General features: G+C 41.2%; 1 protein-coding gene across 2 annotated transcripts in view; it reads left to right on the forward strand.

Annotated features, from left to right (window-relative positions):
- The first annotated feature begins 289 nt into the window (after positions 1–289).
- The window catches only part of ARIH2 (ariadne RBR E3 ubiquitin protein ligase 2), a 55,209-nt gene continuing 40,953 nt past the window's right edge, over positions 290–14,545 (forward strand). The window contains exons 1-4 of one of the 2 annotated variants that reach the window (XM_004703971.2): positions 290–380; positions 680–765; positions 2,229–2,292; positions 4,106–4,461. In XM_004703971.2, coding sequence (XP_004704028.1) covers positions 4,204–4,461 — 258 coding nt within the window. In that variant the 5' untranslated portion in view covers positions 290–380; positions 680–765; positions 2,229–2,292; positions 4,106–4,203. Of the gene's footprint in view, positions 381–679; positions 766–2,228; positions 2,293–4,105; positions 4,462–14,545 lie in introns of those variants that run through there. The other variant, XM_004703972.4, reaches the window with a different exon arrangement.

The following is a 14,545-nucleotide window of genomic DNA, read 5'->3' on the forward strand; positions in this document are numbered from 1 at the left end:
CGGAGGCCAGCTGCTCGGGCGGACGCGCGCCCGCGCCTCTGGGCCCTCCTGGCCCGCAGCGCCGGGGAGCCCCGCCGTCTTCGGGGCTTCCCTTGGTAGCCTTCGTGGGGAGCCCTGTGGCCGCCCGCGCGGGGGGTTAACGCCCGCTTGCGTAGCGTCCCCGGAGCGCGCGGGCGCCGGCCACCCGCTGCCCGCAGAGCTTCGGGCGGCGATGGACGTGTTCTATCGCTTTGCTGACCTAACGGTCGCCACTCGCCACACGTGGCCACTGAGCAGTGACAGCACTGGGGCGACCGAGCACCGAAACTTGAGCTTGGATGTGATGTTTAAGATGAAGACAGTGGTCGTGCAGCTCCCACGGGCCGTATTGGCCAGCACGGGTATGAAGCGCAGGGCTTTGAAACCCGTTTGTGGATTGCTGGGCTTGTGCCGAGTTTTCGTTCTCTCGGCCGATGTGGACTTATAGTAAGTGACCATTCAGTGCGCTCCGTGCTTTTGGAGTGAGCGTGGGCAGCTCACCACAAGTCTCTCTCGTTCTTGTCAACTTCAAATGGAGGCGCCTTCGTTTAGGATCACTGACTTCTTTTGTGGGTGGCGTGTCTGGTGAGCCCCAGGGTGGGTGTCTGGTCTTCTGGGCGGGAGAATAATTTCTCCTCTTCTCTTTCTGTCTGGAATGTAGACAAAGCGTTGCTGTCAGTTCTGTTAACGAAGGCAATGGTACCGGACCCTTTGGGCAAGTTCAGCAGTCTTTCAAGTAGCACACAGGTATTTCATTAAGGTTTTACTTGTATTTAATTTGGAACCTGGAATGCCCAGTGTGTACGAAATAGAGTTCTCTTCGTGCGGGACCCTGGAGTTGAAAACCCCCGACTTGAACGTTGGAATTGGTGGGTAACCTTGGAGCCCAGAGAGTGTAAAAAGCATGCTCTTTTGTGTGATTCTGGAAGGTTTGGGGTCATTTGCAGGCTCTCAGGGTTATGAAATCCTGTGGGCCTTGGGTGGGGTGCTTGCCTTCCCTAGTTGTCTCCAGTGCGATCTAGGGCAGGTTACTTCATCTTCCTGAACTATAGCTTCCTCATTTGAAACACGGGCTGATACATTTGCGAAGATGAAATGAGAAGGAGTCTGATAGGAAATTAATTAGTAGTGGTTTCTGTAGCTGCCAGCAATATTCATGCATTCTCTCCATACTAAAGGCAGTATCTTACACACAAAATAGCATATGGACAAAAAACAACAACCAACCAATTGTTCTTCCACAGGTTTGGAAATAATCTTCCACAGACATTGTTTAGTTTGTGGTTTTTATTCATTTACGTAGGCTTACGTGTTTGGAGTATTTTTTGGTCAGTTAAAAACTTTGGCTTCCCAAGAACTTGTAAAGCAAACAGAAACAAAATTTCTTAGTAAAAACAGGTGCTACTTACTTCGTCATGGATAGTGAGAGCTGTATCTCTTGAGAAGACAAATGGTCTTAGAGCAGCGGTTCTCAACCTGTGGGTCGCGGGGTCGCGATCCCTTTGGGGGTCGAACGACCCTTTCACAGGGGTTGCCCGATTCATAACAGTAGCAAAATTACAGTGATGAACTGGCAACAAAAATAATTTTATGGTTGGGGGTTAGCACATGAGGTACTGTTAAAAGGTCACGGCATTAGGAAGGTTAAGAACCGCTGTCCGGAGAGAGATGGGAAATGAGTGTTCATTGTGCCTTCCTACGGGGGACATTTTAAATTTGAGAATAACTTTTCCTGAGTAAAGTGAGATCTGAAAAATTTGCAGTATTCTGTAATTGTGTGATTACCTTAGAGGTGACTTTATAATGAAAGTCCAATTTTAAGTAAATTACAATTTTCTTGAAAAAAAATAAATGCCTTGTTAACTTCTAAGTAACATTTAGGATTGAAATCTTGGTAGTTGAGGGAATTTGAAACATATGAGGAAGGAGAGGACTTTCCAGGGGAGGGAACTGGACATTCGTTTCTAGCACTAGTGCGCTTGGTTAAATTATTGTCAGTTGTTTGCCGTTAACACTTATTTTTAGAAGGTTGTGAAACTCTTGGTCATGTAATTATGATTCAGGGGTTTGTATTGAAAGTTAAATGGAAATAGTGAAGTTTTTTTGTTCCCTTTCTGTGTTTTTAAGTGTGTGTGTTTGTTAAAAAACTAATTGGCAACACAAGGTACCAGTTTTAAAAAATATTAAGTGTAATTCTCTCTTCATTTTAGATGGAAATCATATGACATAGAATATTTGGGTGCCATCTTCCTCACAGAGCTTGAAGAATTGCAGGTATTTTAAATTCAAAGATGACCTTCCCGCCACCCCCCCCTAAAGAAAAAATACCATAGTTAAGTTCAGTTGTGATTAGATAGTTACAACCCACAGAACAAATTTTTAGAACTTTCTATTGTGAATTGGGTGAAAGTTTATAAAGCAGATTATCAGTTTCACATTCAACAATTCATATGCATTTTGTTTCCTCTCATTCATTGCAATCCCCTAGTGTAACTTCACTTCTGCCACATGTTTTCTGTTTTCATTCCTCTTCCTTTCCTAACCCCTTTGAACTTTGTCCTTGGGTGAATACTGCCCTTTGGATCTCAAACGGTTGATTATTCTGAGACTTTCCTGCCCTCTTAGTGCTCTCACTCCTCTGAGAGACCTGTCTGTTGTTTGGCTGAAATGAAGTTACGAGGTGTGAGAGTGAGGGAGTGTGTGAATTCAGCTCCAGACCTGGAGGAGGATGACTGAGGATCGTAGTGTGAGGGTTCCACCAGTCTCTGACCAGTAAGCCTGGTCACTTGGGATTTTGAGGTTTGTCCCGTGTGTCTCCCGCCCTCCTCCCCGCCCACCCACCACACTTGATCCAGCACTTTCTAATGTGCTCCCTTTCAGAGCAATTGGTACTAGTAGCCAGGTACCATTTAGCTCTGGTCTCAGGGAGTTTGCTAGGTTCATTAGCCTGGTAGACTATTGTTTACAGGTATCTTCAGTCTTCATCACTTTGTTTTCTTAGGTCAGGTAGAGACCAACAGTTGTACCTTAGATTGCTGCTCCCAAATTTTATGCATACAAAACTACTTAACTCTCAAATAGACTATAAATATTTTATTGCTGCCCTATCATTAATGTGGGTTTTATAATTTGAACATTTATAGTTAACATAGCAAAGTTATACTCGCTGATTATTTATAATATAAAAAGTGGCTCTGTAGTCTTTCAGGCTGGTTAAGTTTTCCATATTCATGTTTTTTTTCTTAAATGGTTCTCCTTATTCATTTTTAATCTTTATTTTAGATGAGTGATTTTTTTAAAAGAGATACCTTGAAGTAGACTTTACCTTTACTTTTGTATTTACTCCAGATGTTTTGTAGATTGTCTACATACCAGTGAAATTACTCTGCATGTTAAGTTTCTATTTGTTTTTAGAATTAAATCACTGTCAGTATTGTTCCTTCATCATAGGACTTGTGCAGAAAAATTTGTGGGTACTTGGCCAAATCTCCTCTTAGATGAAGTTAGGATTTGTAACTTTAACCATGAGGGTTTTTTAGTAGCTGCTTCGATTTGAACTTTTTGTTCTCCCTAAATATTAGATTCTGGTCCTGATTCTGTCACAGAAATCTATATTGTTCTTTCAGTGTTGGGTCCGTTTTAAAAAATGAGCAAATCCCTTTCAATGGTCTGTGTCGCCACACAACGTTGACAAGGAAAGTGTGTGCATGTGTGTGTGTGTGTGTGTGTGTGTGTGTGTACACATGTGCATATGTCCAGCCACGTTTGGGGATGTGCTTCTTCCTTAAGGACTCTGGTGGGAAGGACAAGTGGATGGGGATTTGGCAAATATTCTCTTTCCTACCAGGCCCTTCATGTTGAGTTACCGGTGCATTGGCCCCTTCAGAAATGGTTTCCCCTGGTTTAAATAAGCTGACGGGGGATGATAATAAGGTTTCCAATGTGAAACCAGAGTTGGAATGGGCCATAGTTGGTGTAGACCCAGCACTGTCCCTTTTTGATTCTTCACGAATGGTTTCTGTTCCAACTTCTCATGGGGGGAAAAATAACACTTGTTTTTTGTTTTTGTTTTCTTTTCCACCCTTAGAAGACATAAACACTAATGAATTTGAGAAAGTGGTAAAGATTTTGGGGGAAGGGAAAAAGCACCTGCTTTCCAGATCTGCTACTTGGCCGAATGCTAAGATGTCTGTGGACATGAATAGCCAGGGTTCTGACAGTAATGAAGAGGACTATGATCCAAATTGTGAAGAGGAAGAGGAGGAGGAAGAAGAGGAGGACCCTGGGGACATAGAGGACTATTATGTGGGAGTAGCCAGTGATGTGGAGCAACAGGGAGCTGATGCCTTTGATCCTGAGGAGTACCAGTTTACCTGCTTGACCTACAAGGAGTCAGAGGGTGCCCTCAACGAGCACATGACCAGCTTAGCCTCTGTATTAAAGGTGAGTGTTGCCAATTCTAGGTGTTATTCCCCTCACTAAACTTGATGTGCGGCTGTAAGCCCATGATTCCTCTAGACCAGTGGTTCTCATTCTTTCCTAATGCCACGACCCTTTAACACAGTCCCTTATGTTGTGGTGACACCCCTCCCCCAAAACCATAAAATTATTTTTGTTGCTACTTCATATCTATAATTTTGCTACTGTTATGAATCAGGTAACCCCTGTGAAAGGGTTGTTCGACCCCACAAAGGGGTCTTGGCCCACAGGTTGAGAACCACTGTTCTAGACTGAATGGCCGTGTAGCTGGAAACCATTTTTAAGTACTGCATGCTTTGGAATACATTTGTTACTTACTTTGTTTTCAAATATGCAAATATTTAAAGCCCTTGGATTCTCAAATCACTAAAATTGGAAAAGAGAGATGTGATAGATTCTGAAAAGACAGACCAGAAATGCATAATCAGTAGGAGAGTTGCATGGACTAGTGTTTGTTTCACAAAATGAGTATTAATGAAATTTTGAGGTAAGATTTGGCAAGCATCAGAATCTCCACCATCTTCTATACAGCTGTGTTTGAGGGACTGAGAGGTATCCTGAAGGTAGCCAGATCAAACCCCCTTGTCTGCCCTGCTGAATAATAAGTGCCTCTGGTCTGATGAGCTCATTTGTTTCATGTACTGATTGCTAATGTCTAATGTTGAAGGAAATCATCTTAGTAATATTTAAGAAAAAAACAAAATTCTCACAATTGTAGTTTATTGGCTTTGATGGGCTAAGTATTATGGTAAATATGAAAATTTTAAAGAATGAACAGAATGGGTTATTCCAGCATGAATCTTATTTTTAACATTTAAGCTAGCAAAACTTTTGGCATCTTGGCCAATTATTATCCTTGCTATTTAGGTTTTTTACAGCCATTTAGACAACATTACAGCATGTTTCCTTCTCCTCCTCTAACATTGTCCATTCTGTGAAAGTGGGGACATTTATTTCAGTATTTCTGTTGACCTTCAGGAATTGTTAAATGAGTTTTGTTGTCTGGTCAACAAAGGTCAAGGGCATATAGACCTAATTTCAATCAAGTAAATACTCTTGTTGAATAAAAATAACTTAAGCTATGCCATGTATCATTTCTAGAAAAGTTGCTTTGTCTACTAGTTAAGGTTTTTTTCCCCCATAAGTGGTTCGCGTAGGCTAACTAGTACCTTGGATTTAGATTCGAGCACCTTTCCAAGGCTTTGTTAGCAACTGCTGGAAGCTTGAAGCTAAAGCTTTTTAGTGACTCCTCGCTAGGAGTGATTGCAGACTTCTCTTGTGTCCAGCACAAAACTGTTTGAGGACTAGGGACACATGGAACTTCTAGGTTTGGGATTTTTTTGTACGGTCGTTATGGGAGAGCAGGTGGCACCTCTGCTTTCAGAGGGCATTTCCTTGATAGAAAATGGCATTGAGTTATTTTCCCCTTACCATGTGTACTTCTCCCTTGCTGGCCAGTTTGTTTGGCTTTGTTCAGCTTGTCAGGTTATACATGTGTTGGTATCTGAAATTTGAAAGAGTTGTCAGGTGTGTGGATATGTGCTGTGTATTGCTCATTGACCAAGCCCATCAGGATGTTCTCGTTGAGTTCCATGGATACCCAGAAACTCACTATTAGTCAAGTTCTCTGTGTAGACTTCCTGCTTTTCTAGAAGTACCTGGACTAGTCAGCCTGCTTTCTTCCTAGACCTGCATATGGTATGCACCTGGGAAAGCCTCCCTTTTGCTTTCTCACCTTTAGTATTGGCAGTGCAACTTATGCTTTCCCTGGTGAACCTCCTGAGAGTCCATATGAAACAGAAACAATCATCACACCTTCCTTTAGTCCAGGGTTTCCAGCATGTTCTTCCCAGTTCAGTTATGGCTGTGGACACAAAACTGGAATAGACCAGCATTTTAAAAAATGGGGTGATCTGGAATGATACCAGAACAGGAAAAATTACTGGTTGAGGCCCTCCTGGAAACAGTCTCTCAGAATACAAGAACAGCCTAATCATCCCAATCTGAATGGGTGTCGCTCTCCATAGTCCTGGCAGTAATCTAGTCTTCCACATCAGCCTCCTGACAGGGCTCACTATGCAGCCGTATAATTTGAGTCTGTTCTGGTTCGTTTCATTGGCCGTGATTGAACCAATTAAAGGCCTTCGTTAGTCTTACTACCCAAACTAACAATCTGTCTGTGTTCAGTCATATACTCTAGAGCAGGGGTCCTCAAACTACAGCCCGCGGCCACATGCGGCCCGCCGAGGACATTCATCCAGCCTGCCGGGTGTTTTTGCCTCGTTTTGTTTTTTACTTCAAAATAAGATCTGTGCAGTGTGCATAGGAATTTGTTCATAGTTTTTTTTTTAAACTATACTCTGGCCCTCCAACGGGTCTGAGGGACTGTGAGCTGGCCCCCTGTTTAAAAAGTTTGAGGACCCCTGCCTAGACTTCTGACTGCTTTCTATTGTTTCAACTTTTCATATATTTTTTTATCGTCTCTCCAGCCAGATTGTCAGTTTCTGGAGGGCAGAAGCTGCCCTTATACCTTGTCTCCACCATCATTCCTGTCATGTTGCTTTACCTGTGGAAGTGATCGAATCCTTTCTAGAGGGTCAGCTTCTGCCAGAGTTCCGAGTCTCTGTTCTCCATCCTCCTCGCTCTCCTGTTCTGAAGGACAATGTCATTGAGACCGAGAGGAGAGTTAGAATAGTAATTTGGAACAGAGATGGAGGAATAGAAACAGGGGGCAAAGTTGAAATGGGGAAATGTTAAAAAAATAGCCAAAGAGAACAATCCACATAAATAGTAGATAGTGGTGGTGGTGGTTGCCATGGAGTCTATTGTATTCTGATTCGTAATAACCCTATATGACAGTAGGACTGCCCGTTAAGGTTTCATAGACTAATTTTTAAAGGAGTACATGGCCTCGTCTTTTTCTCCCCTGGAGCCACCTGGTGGGTCTAGACTGCTGACTTTTCAGGGGAGCAGCCAAGCGCTTAGCCATTGGACCACTCGAGATCCTTTAGATGATGGTGGAAGACCTATTTTTTCCCTCCCTGACCTCCCTGAAGAATGTGCTCATTTCTTCCTGGGGCTGGGTGGCAAGAATCCTGGCACTTTCCGTGATGGGTTTCCAGGGCAAGGGACTTGGTAGTGTTGTAAAGGGCAGGTAGAAGCATCTGGGCAACAGCGGAAGAGAAAGGCATCATTGCACACAAACTTCTCTAAAGCTTTGTCCTAGTAACGACCATTGCTTTTGATTTTTGTAAATATTTTTTGAGAATGGATGGAATATTTCCAGGGCTGCATTCACTGTCTCATTTGTCTGAGAGGGAGTTGATAGTGATGGTCACCCAATCATATCTCTGCACCACTCATTTTGCCGTGCATCATGATCCTGCTTGTATAACTACCATCACACTGAATCCTTTTGTATAGCTTAGGTGCTGTTTGGCTAGCAGGAAATGTGGTGCTTAAAATTATGGTCTCATCAACAGCTGGCTGTGAACAAAAGCCATCCAAGTTTGAGAAGTGGCTTGAATTTTTTACTGAGAGTTCTGTGTGATTTGTCTTGTTGTGTGCAAGCAGTTACCTGTGGGTGAGCAGTTGTATCACCTAAAGGCATTTGGAATTTGACTTCTCTAAAGTAGAAAAATCCTGAATGTTTTGGACATTGGACTTTCGGTTTAGTGAGAGCTCTTTATTTATGTGTCCTGGGACCACCAGTCTGAAAGTAACTTCATGAATTCAGAGAAAGGAAATTGCCCAGAGAATCAGATCGGGCTGAGGACAGACAAAAATGTTTATATCTTCCTAGGGGGAAACTTGGTGTTCACATGTAGTGGGCAGGACACCACAGAAACATTATTTGTGAACTATCATTTTATACAAACAGTTGTGAGAGATGAGATGATTGCCAGAAAAGGTGTTGTGTTGCAGGGGAGAGGAAAATCTCCTATAAATTATGTTTAGCGCTCACGCATGAATCTTTATAAAGAAACCAGTTACCTTTTTTTACACACACCATACTTATATTTTTATATGATATGTGTAAGAAAAATTACTGTGTTAAAGATGAGAGAGGCCCTTTCCAACAAGAACAGGCATTTTTATTGCAAAAGATGCCATGGTTAGCCAAGAAGAATTTTGTCAATTGTTCAATGAACCTTTTTAATGTTATGCTGTGGACTCTCAGTTGTGTGTGGGCCACCTGCTTGAGAAGGGGATCAGCCTCAATTGAGCGTGTGACAGAGCCATGACAGGTTGGTTGGAATGGGCCAGGTGTGTCTCCTACTTAGTAAGCTCCCCTTCTCTTGACCAGGTGTTAGGGGTGTGGACAGGAGAGGAAGGTTCCACCCATTTGCTTCAGGTGAGAAAAAAATGTGGGGGTACTTTTCAAAGTTTGTGGGAAAATTCCATTATCTTTTCATTCTACTTTTCCACACGTCTTTGAACACCCCTACCTCCCAAGGCGACTTTGGTCTCTGGTCCATGGAGCTACCTACAGTGAGCTTTTTGAGGCAGGAGCACCATGCGGGTGCAGGCAGGTAACAAGCCCAGGGTGGTGAGTAGGTTGGGTTAGAATGGCAGACTAAGATGTGTAGGGATAAGAGGACAGCATTTAGAGGCTCATGAATGCATCCTGAAGCATCTTTGCCATTAAAGGAGAGGAATAGAATTTGAAAACTTCTGCAGCATTTGAGTGTTTGCTCATTGCTTGTTTCTCAAACCTGTGTCCCAAGATGGGATTGGAGAAATAAGCTGATCATTGTAAATGTTTTTATTTTGGTTCTTGCTCTCTGCCTTGCTGTACTGGCTGCTGTAGAGTGGGGGACATGTTCCCTAGAAAACACTAGTCTAATATTCTCTGGCTTACCAGTAAATTTGTTTCAAAATTGAATGTTTCCTATTTGGCTCAATGTGTCTGGAAAATCTTTCTCAGATTATTTTTCTGTAGATCATTTCCCCCTTATGGATGAATCATAAAAGAATTTTCAGGGCTTCTAACTCTGGCTGCATTAAAAGTGCTTGTAGTCCTGTGTTCAAAACAGCCTGGCTTCTATGAGTTTGTTACTTGTCATGTGAGCAATTGATGTTCTTAACAAAAAATATACTTAGCCTTTACTCGCATAATAATTGTCATGTTCTTGTATGATGTTTGGTGAAGGCTTTAATTATTAAAGTGACTCTTGTTTTCTTTTATAGCTGAATTTTAGGACTATTTTTCTTTCTTTACATATTTATTGATTAACCAAGTAGTGGTGTGTTTTTGGCCATGGGAAAGTATCTTCAAGCTGGGTCTAGGAATACTGAGTGCTTGTGCTGAGTAGCTGTCTGATTTCTATTTTTGTGACCTCACGTCAGACGTCAGACTTCTTTACCTGCCTGCATGTAAGTAGAATTTAGATTACATTCCTGTACCTCAAGTAGTTATTGAGGGTGTTGACATATCCCATAATGCTTTAGCCTGGAAGTCTGATCTGTGCTTTAGTGACATGTGCATTTGTCTTTCAAGAAGAGATGAGAAATATTCATCGAGAATTGTTTAAGTATAATTAGTGCCAGAATTGGCCCTGTTGTACTAATTTAGAAAGTTTATTGTGATCACTGGCTTTGTTTGCTGTTCCTGGCACCACCCACAGCATGTTCACTGCCTTCCAGACAAACCCTTCATGTTAGATCGAAAGCTGATAGCATTTGTGCGTTTATATTTCCTCAGGAATTATGGGCACTGTGTTATCAAGGGTGGTTCTGATCTTGTACTTACTTAGGTCCTAATTCTAGATTTATATTTAAATTTAAAGTAGGTTTATTGACATATAATTCACATACGGTTCAATAGTTTAACCATTAAAAAGATTGTACACAATCATCCATACAGTCAATTTTAGATATATTTAAATTGTTTTTGTCAGGATAGCATTGCTATGATATTAAAATATATCTATATCCTTTGTAATTCTCTTAGCCAAAAATAAAAGTTTTCTTTGCCCATCATCCTTCAAGTCTTGTCCATATTAATTTGCTATATATTTTTTAAAAATCATTTTATTGGGGGCTCGTACAACTCTTATTACAATTCATCCATCCATCCATTGTGTCAAGCACATTTGTACATTTGTTGCCATCATCATTTGCTATGTTTTAATTTATTCATTCAACCAGTATTTATTGAGCACCTCCTATGTATGAGGCACTGGAAATACATCCTCAAACAAAAGTAGACAAAAATCCCTGCCTTGGTGAATAGTATATTGTAGTATTCATTGTGTGCATGTATTTATTCTGCCTTTTTAAAAATACATATCTTAAACATTTAATCCTTGGTTTTACTTAATAAATTTATTTTAGTGGCCATATAGTACACTGTCTTGTTCATGTTCATAATTTGCTCAAGAATTCAGGTAAGTTTTGTGTGTTATAATGTTGAGAAATGATCATAATGCATCTTCGTGAGTGTGGCCATAATGTATCTTGGGCAGAGTGGGTAAAGAAACCTAGCTTTGTGGCCAGATGATCAGGCCCTTGTGTCTTCTCTGCCTCCTGGTACATGATATTATCTTGGGCAAGTCTCCACCATCTTTTAAGGGTCAGTTTCCCCATCTGTTCAATGATAATACCTCCTTCACTGTATTAAATAAGATAATATCTATAAAGTGCTGGCATGTGAGTGTTCAAGTTGCTTGGTCATAGTGGAGGTGGGGCAAAAGCAAGGCAGTGTGGGAATGTTTCTTTCACATGTTCCTTAATTCTATTCTTGGAATTTTGCATCTTGGATTATGGAGCAGATGGGAATCATATCAAGGAAGGTTTTGGGTGATATATTGTGTGGGGTTTTTGCTGTGTCTTTTTAAAACACATTGTCTTTTTCTGTGGGTTAAAAGTCACTCATAAGTTTCTATAGCATAAAAGCCACATGTCAGAAGGGCTGTGTTCCTTTCTGCAGCCTACAGGGGAGCACCTGCCTGCCTGCCTTTACAGTTGCTAGACCAGGGGTCATCAAACTACAGCCCGCGGGCCACATGCGGCCCTCCGAGGATATTTATCCGGACCCCCAGGTGTTTTTGCCTGTTTTGTTTTATTACTTCAAAATAAGTTCTGTGCACTGTGCATAGGAATTTGTTCATAGTTTGTTTGTTTTTTTAACTATAGTCCGGCCCTCCAACTGTCTGAGGGACAGTGAACTGGCCCCCTGTTTAAAGTTTGAGGACCCCTGTGCTAGAGGGTGCTCACGTGTTGGCTCCATCTTCATTCATCTATCTTCACAGTTAACTGTGGCAAGTCAGGTCTTTTCATAAAGCACCATTTGGACCCGCCCTCCCCCCACCCCCATTCCAGCTTGTAAAGCCTTGTTATTGCACTGAGGCTTCACCCAGTAACCTGGGGTAGTTCCTCTATTTTTAAAGGCTAGGTTGATTTGCGACCTTCATTTCCCTTTACAGGTTTGGGGAATTAGGACATGGCCATTATTAGGTCTACTGTTTTGCCTCCCACATCGTTTTTTGTGGACTAGCAATGGAATGAAAATCATTCAGATGATTACCACTTAATGTTCATGTCTGATACGTACCACTTCATAAATGAATGGTTTCCAATGGGGTGCATATGGGAATTAGTGTGGGCAAGTTTAAAACAGAAGCCTGAATTTCATACAGGTCTAATAAAACAATCTTCAGAAGTAAGGTCAAGACACTTCACATATGGAAGTTAAAAAACAAACAAAACCAAAACCAACATTGAAATAGTTCCAAGTATTAATTTATTATTGATAGGGGAGGAGAGGACTGCCTACTTTGTTGAGCTGCTGAAAGGATGTATCCAGCAGTCAGGGAGTACTGGTTTCTTACCATAGTGGGAGTAGGATTTAATCTGCCAAACTGTACACACAAGTTGGGTAGGTTTCCAGACGTTTTTTTTTTTCCAGACCTATTTTTAAAAAATCATTTTATTGGGTGCTCATATAACTCTTATCACAATCCATATATATACATCCGTTGGGTCAAGCACATTTGTACATTTGTTGCCCTCATCATTCTCAAAACATTTGCTTTTTAATTGAGCCCTGGATATCAGCTCCTCATTTTATCCCCTCCCAGAAGTATATTTGATGTCAAAGTGTAACTTCATTATTAAAGTGAAAGTGAGTTCTTAGGTCCTTTCTAATTTGTCAAGATGACTAACTGTGCAATCGTAAACGCAATGCAGACACTTTAAAGGTTTTGGCTTTTACAGCATCATAGTAGAATACATCGTCCCTTGTTTGCTAGCTTGCAGTTCATGATGGTTGGCGGTATTCACATGCCTTTGTTTTTCTCCTCTTGCCCCCATTTCTAATACCATGAAAATGAAAGTAAAGGCATATAAATGCTCTCAACTCGTAATAGAGGTCAGGGTGTAGGAATTGGACCTGGGAACATCCGTGCACATGAGAACCAGTTTTTCCCGCAGATCTTGGAAGAGGCTGTGGGCTCGTTTGACTGCCAAAGGCTGAGAGAGAAAAGTGTGCCGCAAACCCGGAATTAATCAAAGATCTGGATATTTGTACTCAATTGTTTTCTGCCCAAAAGGAAAAAAATGCCTATTCGTATGAAATAAAGTGAACTATAGAATGATAGGATACTTACAACATGAGATTTGGCCAACCTCATTTGTCCTTTTGGGGGGCCATGGGTAACTGCTACCTCTGGCTGGTCAATCTAAAGAGTTCCTCAGGTCACAGTGTGTCTGTCCACATGCTCAGAAGTTAAGATTTATCGATCTCGCCTCGCTTTTTTATGTAATAATATTCACAAAACATAAAATGAACCATTTGAAAATGCAATTCAGTGGCATCTGGAACATTAGTTATATTGTGTTACTCTCACCTCTATCCAATTCCAAAAAGATTTCCTTCACCCCAAAGGAAACTCTGTGCCCATTAAGTAAGTGGTCATGCCTCCTTCACTCAGCCTCTGGCAACCACTAATCTACTTCCTGTCTCTGGTTTTACCCATTCTGGATATGTCTTCTCTAAATAGAACCAGACGATTTGTGATCTTTCCTGCCTTACATCTTTGGCTTAGCATTGTGGTGTTGAGGGTTATCTGTGTTGTAGTACAGTTTATGGTGACCTTTTGTTTCTGCATGGAAATGGCTAGTGGGAAGATAATCTCATTTCTTTTTAAAGCACGCTGTTTAATATTCTCCTAAGTATTTAAAATGTGACATCCATGAAGCAGTCAGCGATGCCCTGAGGGAAAAACAGTCAGAATTAAAAAGAACTCATGGAAATGAATGATTGATTTGCCGAGTTAAATATTCTGTAGGTCGGAAGATAAAAATCAAGAAAATATCTGAATATATAAATTAAAAATGCAGGTGAAAAAATATGTGTGTGGAGAAAGAAAATACATAGACAATCTAGTAGACCCAACTTCCAATAGAATTTCTGGGAAATGACAACAGAAAATTCGAGGGAAGTAAACATTAAAAACATGGTAAGGACATTTCCAAGAGCTAAAGAGAGATGCAATCATCATATTGAAAAGGAAACCTCTTGCCCAGAAGGATAAATGATTTACTAAACTTGCCACTGTGAGGTTTCAGAGAAACAAGGATAGTGAGAAAACATTGAAAGTTTCTGTAAACGATATGCCAGGTCTTCTCAAAGAAAGGGAAGTCACGCATCTCATTAGCAATAGTGGAACATTACAGAGTCAACTCATCAGGCATAACAAAGGGAAATCATTGTATTACCTTTGAATTTCATCTTCCATCACTTTTCTGAACTATCTTTGTACTTCCTTTGTATCTTTTTTGAAGTAGTTTTTTTTTTTTTTTTTTAATCAAGAAAGAGGAGCAGGGAGGAGAGGAGCCAGTCAGGGTGCAGTGTAGCAACGATGAAACATACAACTTTCCTCTAGTTCTTAAATGCTTCCTCCCCCACCCCTGCCCCACTATCATGATCCCAGTTCTACCTTACAAATCCGACTAGAGGATGTAAACTGGTACGGATAGGAACTGGAAACACAGGGAATCCAAGACAAATGATCCCTTCAGGACCAGTGCTGAGAGTGGTGATACC

This window comes from Echinops telfairi, unplaced genomic scaffold, assembly GCF_000313985.2.
Source record: "Echinops telfairi isolate 266 unplaced genomic scaffold, ASM31398v2 ScPeMD7_7420;HRSCAF=8458, whole genome shotgun sequence".
NCBI lineage: Eukaryota > Metazoa > Chordata > Mammalia > Afrosoricida > Tenrecidae > Echinops > Echinops telfairi.